We start from the raw sequence: 14496 nt of genomic DNA on the forward strand, positions 1-14496 counted from the left end.
CAGCCGCTCCGCGGCACGCGGGACCCTCCCGGACCGGGGCACGAACCCGCGTCCCCTGCATCGGCAGGCGGACCCTAACCACTGCGCCACCAGGGAAGCCCCTGTTGTGTATTAACCAGTAACTTTAGCATCATTAGGAAACTGGTTCAGACTTTACCGAAAGTGGTATTACCTGATAAACGTGCAGATTGTGTTCGTATATAAGCCTCTAATATAGCAGGATTAGTACCCTCTGTTAGGAATCAACTCTTAAGTGTCTTTCTCTCCTCCTTTTAACAATTTTTTAAAAAAGTTTCTGCAGAAATAGAATTATTGTTATTTGGAAAATTTAATAATTTATAAAGAGGCAGGAAAGTTTAAATTGTTTGGCAGTTTATAAAACAATGTCATGTGTTCTTTATAATGGAAATAGACATCCTCAGACTTCATATGATCTTCGTATTTATGGGGAATAGCGTTAAAAAAACTAATCCAAAATGTAGTCTATGGCTGATATTAATAATGACTTGCATAAATTACTGTCATCAAAGGAAGTTAGAATTTTACAAAGCAGCAGGGGACACCTCTTTTGCATACCCATGTCTGAGGATTATGTCATCGTGTGTGCATTCCCGAGCCCCAGCCGGCTCCTGCTGCATTGCAGTGTTATTCCTAGCTCGGGCTGGGCTGGGCTGGGCTGGGCGTTCACAGTGGTCCCGAGACAGCCGTGACTCATCGCCTGGCCTGCCACCAGGTTCCTTTAACCCTGTTTGCATTAGGATGTGCTGGGGATGTGGTTAGATGTTGTGTCCAGTCGGCATGTTTTCTATATGATTTTATTTGTATAGAGGATGCCGCTCTGTCCGGGAGGAAGATATGATTCAAAGTTACACCATATTTTTACTTAGTAATTTCCTTTGGTGATTATAGAATGTTACTTTTATTGTCTATTTATTGTTTGGGTGTTATCTTAATGACATATATTTTATATAAATCATAGAACAGCATTATTGAAAGTTCCAAAAATCAAGGGAAAAAATATTTCATAATCCCACCACCCTGACAGCTATTTTAGTTTGGGGGTATTTCCTTATACTCTTCGTCTTTGTGTTTTACAGATTGCAATTATATGTTTGATTGGTTTCAGGCAGTATGATTTATCTTACCTTGTGGTATGTCCACATTTCAGTAGTTAGAAAACTCGGTTGGTTGGTTTGGGGGTTTTTTTTTTTGAGGTAGTTAGTAATTTTAAAAAACAGCTAGGAAGTCACTGGCGTATGAAAAAGTTCCGCCACTCACTCCTCCTCTCCTTCCTAAAATTATACTAAAAACAACATTTTGGAAGAGTTATTGTCTTGATAAATATATATTTATATATATAAACAAATATACTAATATTTTATATTCTTTTAGTGTGAATTTTGTATTTGTCTCATCTTGAAATGAAAGAAGTAAATAGCTTTTGCTCATAGTTTTTAGCATTTATAGAAACCTTATAGACCACCTAATTTAATATCCCACCCCCTCCTCTGTTGCTCCTTTTACGTTTTACGAATTTGAAGCTGAGAGGAAGAAAAATGACTTTCCCGAGATCACTTAGTTAAGTCTGCTGCCTTTGTTATTACACCATGACTTAGAAGTGAAGGCGAATCGTACATATCAAGTTAGATTAATCCTTCGATATTAATTTTTGCTAATACAGTTATTCCATACAGTATGTCGTACCAAAGATAATTCAACTAGAGGGTGTATGCATCTAGCTGATTAGTACTAGATCTAGAGGTTTGTATTACTTCCCATTTTTATGATTTTTATATTAATTTTTCAATTTTCATTTTTAACTATCTAGAAATTTTATTCACATGCATCTTGAGTTATCTTAGTATTAAATTCCAGTAAGCTTTTTCAAATTACTGCTGTATTCATAAATTGACCCCAGAGCAGGCTCTGAAAGCTCTATAAGAGCAGAGGGGACAGCCAGATGAATGCCCCCTTGGTGACCTGGGGATGTTTCTTGATAGCAGTTTTCTTGATTGGGGTTTCCCTGTTGGGGCCTTAAAGAGGGAAGAGGGCAGGCTGTGTACTGGTGAGGAGCCGGGGTTTGGAATCAGACTTCTGAAGTTTCACTCTGTCCCTTTCCAGTCACATGTCTGAGGGCAATTTACTTAAATTCCTTGCTTGGAAAATAAGAATAATAATAGCCATGCCAAGCCCTGTAGTGTTGTCGTGAGGGGTAGATGTGTGGTGCGCATTATAAAGTAATGCCTGTCGCATAGAAAGCGCTGAGTAGACACCTGAGCAGAATACCCTGGGGCTGGGGGTGGGAAGCGACCTCTGTGACTGGAGCACAGGGGATGAGACTGCTGGGATGCGGTGGGGAGAACTTGGCCTTATCGGACACCATCTAGCACCGCCCTGGGGCCAGGGCCCTCTAGGCAGCGGCTCAGTCAATCATTCAACGATCCAGGCATGCCAGTGCGTCCCCAGTTTACAAACAAGGAAACGGAGATGCCAAGAAGTGAAGAACCTTGCCCAAGATCACACAGCAAATAAGTGCCTGAGTCAGCAGTCAGAAAAAATGGATAGAAGGGAGAATTAGGTAGAGCCAAGTCACACAGGGGTTTAAACATCAGGCTGGGGTTGGGGTGAGGCTAATCGTGCTCTGAACAGTTGATAAATTAAAAATTGGAATACTGACATGAATTTGATAGAATATTTATTATGATTTGTAGAGGATGTTGGTGATGAAGGAGAAGAAGAAAAAGAATTTATTTCCTATAACATCAACATAGACATTCATTATGGAGTTAAGTCCAATAGGTGAGTAGTATGAATATACCATTATTTTGGACTATAAACTTGTGAGGATTAAATGTAAATCCTAATCGACTTAGACAGAGATACTAAGAAAACACTCAAAAGATTTCTGCTCTTTAATTCAGTTTCTTGTCTTTGATTTTGTTTATTCAAATTAAGAGGATTTCCAAGTCAGTATGAAATCTAAAATATTTTTATTTTAATTGCCATATCACGGCATCATCCATTCTAGGTTTGAGCCATAATGTACTTAGCATATCTAATAATGCTCTCAGAGTATACCTGAGTTTTCATTATTATAAGTAAGTAGTAAACATTCATAGGTACCGGTCTGATTCTTTCTAGGATAAATCCCTAAAGATAGCATTACTGGTTCAGATGCGATGCACCATTGAAGCCTTTAACGTGTGTTACCAGATTTCCCACCTTTTAAAAAGGTCGTGCCAGTTTATACTCCAGTAGACATATTCAAATTCAAATGCGTAAATGTTTATTTTGCGTTGGCTTTTTACAACTTTTTATTTTGAATAATTTCAGGCTTACAAGAGTTGCATGGATAGCATGCAGAACTCCCAGATGTCAGTTAACATTTGCCATGTTTGCATCATCATTTTTGTCCTGAACCATTTGAGAGTTATAGACAACCTGCCCCTTTATCCCTAAATACTTCGCAGCAGTTCCTAAGAACGAAAACATTCTTGTTCATAGCCTCAGTACAATTTTCAAATTCCAGAAACTTTGGTACAGTATTACTCTAGGTATAGTACATATTCATATTTTCTCAATAATGTCCCCTACAGTATTTCTCCCATGATCCAGAATCCAATTCTGTGTCTCTCTTTCTGTGTCTGATGACATTGACATTGTTGATAAGTGCAGACCAGTAGTTTGATGGGCTGCCCCTCCATTGGATCTGTCTGATGTTTCTCCATGGTTACGGTCAAGTTGCACATTTTCAGCAGGAATACTACTGTGACTGTGTTCCTTCTCAGCGTGTCACATCAGGAAGCTTCACTGACTTTTTGGAATAATGTGAAGTATTATGTATAAAGTACATATACGTAATACGAGAACTGGAAAATTCAAATATTGCTTCTGTTGAAGCTGTTAATTCAACCACCTTTGAGCACCTGTTATGTGTAAGATACAGCAGTAAGTGTGCAAAGGAATAAAACATAGTTCCTTTTCCCAAGAAGTTTATGGTCTCTTGGGAGAAAGGATGGCAGATACACAACTAGCTGTAATACTTGGCAAAATCTTAGAGGTGTAGAATACCATGAAACATGAAGACTGGGGAGATTACTTCTGCTTAGGGATGGCCCCATGGGAGAAGTGATGCTGGAGTTGGGTTTGGGGGGTTACTTGGAATTTCAGCAGATGAATATAGGTTTCTTAAGCAACTGCACAAAAGCGCATGAAGTTTAGAGAATGGGCCATGTAGTTTAAAGGGTGTCTCAGGTGGGGTAGGGGGGTGCGTAGCAGGAGATGAAACTGGAAGGGTTGGTTTAGGCCAGGCTGTAGGGGCCTGGAATGTTCTCTCGTCACTTCAACCTGCAGGTGACTTTTGTTTAGTCAAGTTGACGTGTGATTCAATGCCATAAGTGAATGGGACAAATTATTATGAGATCGGATTTAAGTTAATCGGGGCTTGTAACTTGCAGTTGCTATAGGGAGGTTAGTTTTCCTGAGGGCCAGGTTATGAACTCAACCCCCATATGAGATAAACTAACTTGGCCTGCTTTCATGGTCCCATGTTCTAACCTTAACCTGGATTTGCTAGTTCTCACATAGGCGAGTAAAGAAAGAGAAGCAATGTATTTCACTATTAGAAAAGCAACAATTTAGTCTATTCCTAATATGATTTTAAAATTAAAACATTCCAATGAATTTTTAGTTTGCATGCAACACAAAGAAGGCTGCAGTTATTAAAACTGATGAAGAATGAGACTGTTCTAATTTCTTCTTTTCCGTTCTTTCAGCTTGGCATTCATTAAACGAACTCCAGTGATTGATGCAGACAAGCCAGTATCTTCCCAGCTCCGAGTCCTCACGCTCAGTGAAGACTCGCCGTATGAAACCTTGCACTCTTTCATTAGCAATGCGGTGGCTCCTTTTTTTAAGTCCTACATCAGAGAGTCTGGCAAGGCAGACAGGTAAAAACCATTTTTCCTTCGTTAGTTTGAATGCCGTATTTTACTTAATGTTCACGACACACTGTGGAAGATGATGTAAAATTCAGAAATCGGGAGGGAAAAGCTAGTAAACCAAGAGGATGTAAATCTGCTGCATTAATAAAATGTATATTATTAATATTTGACAGACCTGAAATAATAGAATCTCTTTGGAGACCAATAGCGCACTAAAGTTTGAGGTATTTCCTGTCTTTTTAGGGATGGTGATAAAATGGCTCCTTCAGTTGAAAAAAAGATTGCAGAACTTGAAATGGGACTCCTTCACCTGCAGCAGAATATTGAAATTCCAGAGATCAGCCTGCCCATTCATCCAATTATTACAAATGTTGCAAAACAGTGTTACGAGCGCGGAGAAAAGCCAAAAGTTACAGACTTTGGAGATAAAGTTGAAGACCCAACTTTTCTCAATCAGTTACAATCTGGAGTTAACCGCTGGATCCGAGAAATTCAAAAAGTAAGAGCACAGTATTGAAAATATCATGTAAAATGCTTTACCCTTTAATATCTTTGAGAAAACTGGTCCGAGTTCTTGTCAGTGAGGTGAATTCTGTGATGACTGTTAGCAGTACTTCCCACTGGTCCTGGGAATGCTCAGGGGAGGATTAACGTCAGCCCAGGTGGAGTGGGGTGGTCAGGGTACTGTGTGACATGGTTTAAATACCATCCCCGAGAGAGCGCTAATCTCAGCTGTCTCAGACCTTTGGTTTTTTTTTTTTTTTTTGGTTGCACTTTGTGGCATGTAGCATCTTATTAGTTCCCCAACCAGGGATCGAACCCGCACCCCCTGCAGTGGGAACGTGGAGTCTTAACCACTGGACCTCCAGGGAAGTCCAGACCTTTGATTTCAAACTAAACCACTTATAATACAAGGAAGGAAATCTGCTTGAAATATAAAAACTAAATTATAATGCATGTTCTTAGTTAACGGTACGTTTTTTACCTTTGTTTAAATGCTGAATATTCTTGAATGTTATTTTATATCTAAGGTGACCAAACTTGATCGAGATCCTGCCTCAGGAACTGCCTTACAGGAAATTAGTTTTTGGTTAAACTTGGAACGTGCGTTATACCGCATCCAGGAGAAACGAGAGAGCCCAGAAGTTCTCCTGACTCTGGATATCTTGAAACACGGCAAGCGTTTCCATGCCACCGTTAGCTTCGACACTGACACAGGTAAAAACTAGAGCTGCTAGTCTGATCAGTAAGCTGTTGACCTGAGTTTTGTGATGAAAATTAATAGATGCACCATCTTTCCTGACTGTTTACTCCTTGGCAACTTATCTCATCTTTCCCCCAGCTCTAGGTCATGAAAATGATTTTCCCACATACCTCCCTTTCCCTTCCAGGGTTTTAAGAACATAAGCCAGTTTCTAGGCATGAGTACAGGGGACCCTGGGAGCTTCCCTCCTGTTTCTCAGTTACTCGGTTTCTTGAGTCGGCTGTACTTTTTTAGTGTAAAGTCAAGTTTGCTTTTGACAGTCCAAGCAGAAACATGGTTTACGTTAAGCAGAAGTTCTTTACCCACAGGGCTTTGGAAGGAGAGCTGGTCAGTACTTTCTCTTCTGCTATTTACCTGCCCCTTTCCTCTGTTCTCTGCCCTCCTCCCTGTTCGGAAAAGTGATCAAGATAAAGTTATTTTCTGAACGGGCAGCAGGGGGAGTGATGTTGAATGAGCATGTACCAGGCACACAAATGTGGAATGACCGGCCGTGGGTGGACGTTGCTCTACCAGTCTGTGCCCACCAGAGACGTGTTAGAACAGGTCATCAGGACTGCAGTAGTTGTCATGTTCTTTTCCTTCCCCTCCAGAAAAGGTTGTGGTGCCCACATTTTAAATGTTAGAGGGAATTCCGGGTGGAAACCTTCCAGTTATTTTGATCATACTGCATACGTTCACTAGGATATGGGCACTCACTAGTACTGAAATGTATACCTTGAATTTTTTAATACCTCTGAAACCTTTATTTCTTTCCTAATACATTTCTTTTGTAAATCTTATGCCAGAGAAAGTAAAAAAAAAAAAAAATATATATATATATATATATATATATATATATATATATGTATATATAGACCAGGAGCCAGGTTTTTCTGTGATTCTATGTCCATAATACATTCCCCTAACTTGAGCCATGGGTATAAAATTTAAATTTTACTGTTCTTAAGGATGATAAAATTCTAGTTTTTTAAAACTAAAGTGGTGGGAGACGCAAGAGGGAGGAGATATGGGCATATATGTATGTGTATAGCTGTATATTCACTTTGTGTATATTCACTTTGTTATAAAGCAGAAACTAACACACCATTGTAAAGCAATTATACTCCAATAAAAATGTTAAAAAAAAAACTAAAGTGGTATTACTAGAATGTTTAGATAATATAGAAAGCAAAAAAAGATGAAATCTTTGGGGCTACCACTCATAGCCTTTGGAGTGCATATGAGTTGACTGATATTCTTAAAAAAGCAAAAATGAGACCACACTGGGATTATCTTGTTAATACATTCTTTTATTTCAAATAGCACAATTTCTGTGTCACTAAATCTTTTGCAACATCAAAATGTTCTGTTGTGAGGATATACTTTAGTTTACTTAACCAGTATTTAAACCTAAAAGAGATATCTTTTTGCTTTTTTTTCATTGTGGTATAACTGACATATAACAACATTATAGTTGTATCACTTCATGTGAAAACCATTAACTGTTTCTCTGTTAATCTAGGTCTGAAACAGGCTTTGGAAACTGTGAATGACTACAATCCTCTGATGAAAGATTTTCCTCTGAATGACTTGCTGTCTGCCACTGAGCTGGACAAGATAAGGCAGGCACTTGTTGCAATTTTCACCCATCTGAGAAAGATCCGAAACACAAAATACCCCATTCAGAGGGCACTGCGTTTGGTGGAGGCGATTTCAAGAGACTTGAGTTCTCAGTTACTGAAAGTGCTGGGCACTAGAAAACTGATGCATGTTGCTTATGAAGAATTTGAAAAAGTGAGTTGTAATATATCAGCAAACCAACCTGAGGGCACTGAGATGAAAATATGCTTTAATAATAAACTTCCTTTCCTAAATTATATACCAGGTTATGGTCGCGTGCTTTGAAGTCTTTCAGACTTGGGATGATGAGTATGAGAAACTCCAGGTGTTGCTGAGAGACATTGTCAAAAGGAAAAGGGAAGAAAACCTGAAGATGGTGTGGCGAATTAACCCCGCTCACAGGAAGCTTCAGGCTCGCCTTGACCAGATGAGGAAGTTCAGACGCCAGCACGAGCAGCTGAGAGCTGTCATTGTCAGGGTCCTGAGGCCACAGGTGTGATTCACATTCTAAAAATCCGTATGTGCATTGTTTGGATGACCCTCTCTTTTTTTTTTTTTAGATTTAACTACTTGTTTCTGTTTTATACTGTGAAGTACTTCTTTAGCTCCGTTTTCACCCGTCACTGTAATCTTTGAGATCTAGTGATTCTGAATCATAGTGTTTCAGTTCAAATCTTTAACTTTCTCCATCGATTCATCCCCATCCCCAAATTGCATGGACCCCAGAGCCAGACTTCGTGGGTTTAAATCCTCATCCCACCGTTGAACTAGCCAGGTGCCTGGGGCACGTTATTTAACCTCTTCCCCAGACCCCTTATCTCCAAAATGTGGATAATAATTGCATTTGCCTCAGATTTATTAAAAGAATTAAATGACTCCTTTTCTTTGTTCGTGCTTTTTTATCTCTTCTCAGTTCACCACTCTTCTTCACCCATGCTTTTCTCCCTTTAAAAAAACCCAGTCCAGAAATACTTATAGGGGAGAGTTGGTAAATGGATAGATATAGGATGAAGCCAATATAGAGCCAATGTTAATTGGTTGATGTTAATGACAGGCTCTAGGTGGCGGTGTATGGGTATTCAGTCTAGAATTCTTTCTACCCTCCTGTAGTTTGAAAATTTTGTAATAAGCTGTAAGTTGGGTTGTGGGGGGATCCAGTCTAGAAATTATGCCATCTAGAAGGGTTCATTCTCCGATTAGGAGTGCCTGCTATTCAGGGTGGAGCAGATTGTTAATAACGCATCCTCGGCATCTTTTTACTCAGTGCAGTAGTAATTTATATGTACACACGTGCGTGTGTTGGTTTAAACGTTAACCCTTTATTGTGTCCATGAGAGACTGGAGACTGGGGCCGATTCGTTCTGGCCTAGGGTGTCTCGACCCTTTTTTGCCACGTCCCTCTTCTCAGATATCATTGTTTTAAAAGATCATTGTCTGCTTTCTTTTTGTTTGTAAACCATATGGTATATGTACGTCCTTTATATTTGTAAAACGTATAATCAACTCACGTGTGCAGGCATGCGTTCTCAGAGCGGCCTTTTGGACTACTTAGTCTGTTCACATTTAAGATAATTATGGATATGGTTGGATTTAGACCTGCCATTTGCTATTTGTTTTCCATTCGTCTCACTTTTGTTGTTTCTCTGTTCCTGTACTGCCTTCTTTTGTGTTATTTTTAGTATATCATTTTAATTCCTCTATAGATTTGCAGCTGTATTTCTTTGAATTTTCTTTTTTAGTGATTACTCTAGCGATTACTATAGATCTTTAATTTATCATGATACACTCCATACTGACTGAACCTCATAACCAGTATAGCTCTGTCTCCTCCTGCTTGTCCTATTTATAACCGTGGAAATAACACTGTTCTTCCCGTACATATACATTACATACCTATTACATGTATTGTAAACCCAGCAATACAGCGTTACAAGTTTTGTTTTAAACAGTCGTATATATCTTAGAAAAATCGGGAGAAGAAAAGAAAAATAATAATACAATCTTTTACGTTTGTCCCCGATTTATATTTTCCAGTTCTCTTCATTCCTTCCTATGGCCTAAGTTACTCTCCGCTGTCTGATCTCTTTAGCCTAAAGGACTTCCTTTAGTATTTCTTGTTCCATAGGTTTGCTGGCAACAGTTTCCCTCATTTCTTGTTTATTGGGAAGAAATATTTCACTCTCATGTTTGAAGGATAGTTTCACCGGTTATAGAATTCTTGGTTGACAGCAAGGTGTAAATCTGCCCAGACTTTTCATTCTTGCAGGACTCCCCAGGGTCTCCTGGGTGTCCGTGTGATTTAGTGCCTCGGACCTTGTCAGGCTCTCTTTTCCAGAATCTCCCCTTTATGCTTATTGCTGTTGTGCTCCCACCTGCAAAGCTGCGGGTTTTCCTGCCTGCGCTGGCGGATGGGAGCCCCTCTAGGCAGGACGGCCGTCAGCTCACTGCTCTCACCTGATACAGACACAGCTCAAGGTGCTGGCTGCCATTGCTTGTTTTCCATTGTGCGGAAATGGCCGCTTAATCACCGTGCCCAGTTTTTGCTCCTACACTGTCATCACCCGGAGTCCTCAGAATGTTTTTAAATACATAAACGAAAACGCACAGGTTTACAAACAAACAGTTGTCCACAGTTTTGAAATTGGGATCTCGTAATCTGTGTGCTTCTCCATGAACACGTAAAAGAGCAAGACCTAGTGACGGGCCTAATACCATAATTCTGAAGTAGTGAACGTAAACAAGATCTTAGAATGTGTACAACTGTAATGTGGTGAGGAAGGATTTATTGATGACAGAGTCGGAACCGTGAACAACCGTGGCTGTCGCCCACATTCATAGTTGAAGGAAATGCTTAATTTAATTAGGGAGTTAGTGAAAATAATGATTTTCCCCAAACAAATTCACAGACTGTCTGCGTTTCATCCGAGGCATCTGTGGACCCCAGATCAAGACCCCTGCCTAGCGTTATAATTCTGTGAGAGTGTGGGCCTGAGATATCCCTGGAAGTCTTAACATTTCCTGAGGCAAAGATCCTATGTGTACTCTGCTGTCTCTCCAGTAGCGTGAAGGGAACCGAATGGACTTTTCTCAGTTACTGTGGCACTTTATCTGTCTCTCTGCTGTGGTACGGACCGATGGATTATAATTTAAAGTTTAAAAAAAAAAAAAAAAAAGGAAAAGCATGTTGGGTACTAAGTTTGTACGTAAGCACTCCTGTGAATTCCTGAGCTTTCCAGTGCAATTTTAATCATAGTCTAAACGTTGAAGAGGGAAGAACCCCACACCCAGGTTTTAAGACATGTTCTTTTAGCTTAAGCAATGAAACTACATTGTCAGAAGATCTTTCCAGCACAGAGTTAAAACATAACCGTACAGTGTCTTCCACGGTCTTGTTGAGTTATAGTTGTAAGATGTGTGACTAAACGTTGAACCCACGTGGTGGACGGGTCATTTTGTGTGGTGTGTGCTGCTTGTGGGCAACAGGACGAGTCTTCGCCTGGCAGACCTTTTTTGTTACGAATCCTCTCCTTCCAGGTCACGGCAGTTGCACAGCAGAACCAAGGAGAGGTGCCCGAACCCCAAGACATGAAAGTCGCCGAGGTTCTCTTTGATGCTGCCGACGCAAATGCCATAGAGGAGGTCAACCTCGCTTACGAGAACGTCAAGGAAGTGGATGGGCTCGACGTCTCCAAAGAGGGCACGGAGGCCTGGGAGGCTGCGATGAAGAGATACGACGAGAGGATCGACCGGGTGGAGACCCGGATCACCGCTCGCCTTCGAGATCAGCTCGGCACGGCCAAGAACGCCAATGAGATGTTCAGGATTTTCTCCAGGTTCAACGCGCTGTTTGTCAGGCCTCACATCCGTGGGGCCATCCGCGAGTACCAGACCCAGCTGATCCAGCGTGTGAAGGACGACATCGAGTCTCTGCACGACAAGTTCAAGGTCCAGTACCCGCAGAGCCAGGCGTGTAAGATGAGCCACGTGCGTGACCTGCCACCGGTGTCGGGCTCCATCATTTGGGCGAAGCAGATCGACCGACAGCTGACGGCCTACATGAAGCGCGTGGAGGACGTGCTGGGCAAGGGCTGGGAGAACCACGTGGAGGGGCAGAAGCTGAAGCAGGACGGAGACAGCTTCCGCATGAAGCTCAACACGCAGGAGATCTTTGACGACTGGGCCCGCAAGGTGCAGCAGCGCAACCTGGGCGTCTCGGGCCGCATCTTCACCATCGAGAGCACGCGCGTCCGGGGCCGGTCCGGAAACGTCCTCAAGCTGAAGGTTAACTTCCTCCCCGAGATTATCACACTCTCCAAAGAAGTTCGAAACCTCAAGTGGCTCGGTTTCCGGGTCCCGCTGGCGATTGTGAACAAGGCTCACCAAGCAAACCAGCTCTACCCGTTTGCCATCTCGCTGATCGAGAGCGTTCGGACTTACGAGCGCACGTGCGAGAAGGTGGAGGAGCGCAACACCATCTCCCTGCTGGTCGCGGGCTTGAAAAAGGAGGTGCAGGCTCTGATCGCGGAGGGCATCGCCTTGGTGTGGGAGTCCTACAAGCTCGACCCCTACGTGCAGCGCTTAGCGGAGACCGTCTTCAACTTCCAAGAAAAGGTGTGTTCTGCTCGCATCCTCCATGTCCGGGGAATGAGCTAAACCCAGCGATGGCTAATCAGTTAATACATTAGCTCCCCCGCGGAGAGCACGCGTGACCCCTACAGCTTAGGGCCGAGCCCGCTGAGAGGGAGAAAGCAGCCTTGCGCTCACCGGGCTGCTGGATGGTGTTGCGGCTTTAGGGAAGCCGTTAAGAGACAGCCCAAGTTCAGGTAGGAAACCGGTAGAGAGGTGAAGGGCACGCGAGCTTTATTACTGGTAAAGCTGCGTGGAGAACGGGCTCTCGAGCCACAGTCGTGGTGCTTGCGGCCATTCTGCCCCAGACCTGGACTTCCTCCCCAGACCCTCGCCCAGCTGCCCAGCTGCCACCTCCTGGCCCCGCGCCTGCCACTGCGGGCAGGACAGAGTCCGCCGGTCTGGTGCGTGGCCGGCTCCCGGCGAGGGAAAGCGCTGAGCGGAGCGCATTGGTGTCCCCCTCCCAAACTGACAGTCAGAGGTCCCCCTTCCCGGGAGCAGGAGCGGACAAGGGGGGAAGCTGCTCGTTTCCATACATTTCCCTTCCTCCACAGAGACACAGGTGTGTTCTCACGCCAGCAGGTAGGATTAGCTATTTGTGGAAGACCTTCTCTGCCTCGGACGTTTATTGATTGAGAAGAATATATGTAAGATAAAGGAATTGAGTGAGTGGGTGTTTTAAATACTAAATATACCTTCCTTTAGGTGGATGATCTGCTGATTATTGAGGAAAAAATAGACCTGGAAGTCCGGTCCCTGGAGACTTGCATGTATGATCATAAGACTTTCTCCGAGATCCTGAACAGAGTGCAGAAGGCCGTGGACGACCTCAACCTGCACTCCTACTCCAACCTGCCCATCTGGGTCAACAAGCTGGACATGGAGGTGGGTGTGGGGCCTGTTACACACAGTGCTGCCCGCTTGTCTGCTGTCTGCGTAGGGGTGGGCCCTGCTCCATAGCTGATTAGTTTGTCACTGAGAAGCACGTTTCCATAGACGTTACCAGTGACAGTCCAGTCCTCTCCAGAAATCCCGTGTAGCTAACGGTAGAGCTGAACTGTGGTATTGGCCGTAGTCACCTTCTTCGTGAGTTGGAAGCAGGGAGCTATGGGGGAGGAGAAAGAGTTCTGTTTTCTGGATATTTGACAACCTCCTACTTGCCCTTCCCTGCTCTGCTGATAATTTAGGCGGTTCTTCCTGGCCCTCTTCTCCTGGCACCCTTCTCTCACCACCTTGTCCCCCTCCACCATCCCACCCAGCATCCAAGAACCTCTTATTCCTGGTGGAGAGGATCTTGGCTCACCCGTGTAGGATGTCTCTTTCTCGTCGGTGTATGTCAGAGAGTGCAGCTGTGAAGTCTCTAGAAGGAGGATGTTTTATGGCAGAGGTCACTCCGTGGACAGATGGTAGTTGGTCAGTTCTAAAGTTGTTGTGTGTGGGTCACAGGTTTTCTCCTTTAAAATGGATACAGAAGTTGCAGTGTATCCACCAGTGGGACCCAAACAGTGAAAGTTCACAGGCCCCCCTCTTCTGAATCAACTGCAAGTCCCAGTTTATCTCAAGCCGCCCTCGCAGCATTCCCAGGATGGTTGTGTGGCCAGACGCTAAACAAGACATACAGACATCCTAGTCATAGGAAATCTATTTGTCTCGTTACAGATCAGAAGAGAATTCTGGCTTTCTTCTTTACTTGTTGAAAGAAAATGGTCACTGTTTGGTGACGGATGTTAACTAGACTTATTGTGGTCATCATTTTGCAATATATACCAATATTGAATCATTATGTCGTATATCCAAAACTAATAATAATGTTACATGTCAATTATGCCTCAGTTTTGAAAAGAAAAAGAAAACTGTTGGGCTTCCCTGGTGGCGCAGTGGTTGAGAGTCCGCCTGCCGATGCAGGGGACGCGGCTTCGTGCCCCGGTCCGGGAGGATCCCACATGCCGCGGAGCGGCTGGGCCCGTGGGCCATGGCCGCTGAGCCTGCGCGTCCGGAGCCTGTGCTCCGCAACGGGAGAGGCCACGGCAGTGAGAGGCCCGCGTACCGCAAAACAAAACAAAA

At 43.2% G+C, this 14496-nt stretch overlaps 1 protein-coding gene across 1 annotated transcript in view; it reads left to right on the forward strand.

Annotated features, from left to right (window-relative positions):
* Nucleotides 1–14496, forward strand: part of DYNC1H1 (dynein cytoplasmic 1 heavy chain 1) — a 67831-nt gene that overhangs the window by 5574 nt on the left and 47761 nt on the right. The window contains exons 2-9 of the mRNA XM_007121674.4: nt 2712–2799; nt 4776–4949; nt 5187–5442; nt 5975–6161; nt 7709–7980; nt 8072–8299; nt 11341–12417; nt 13138–13317. Of these exons, the coding sequence (XP_007121736.1) occupies nt 2712–2799; nt 4776–4949; nt 5187–5442; nt 5975–6161; nt 7709–7980; nt 8072–8299; nt 11341–12417; nt 13138–13317 (2462 nt within the window). The remainder of the gene's footprint in view (nt 1–2711; nt 2800–4775; nt 4950–5186; nt 5443–5974; nt 6162–7708; nt 7981–8071; nt 8300–11340; nt 12418–13137; nt 13318–14496) is intronic.

Source organism: Physeter macrocephalus, chromosome 11, assembly GCF_002837175.3.
Source record: "Physeter macrocephalus isolate SW-GA chromosome 11, ASM283717v5, whole genome shotgun sequence".
NCBI classification, from domain to species: Eukaryota; Metazoa; Chordata; class Mammalia; order Artiodactyla; family Physeteridae; genus Physeter; species Physeter macrocephalus.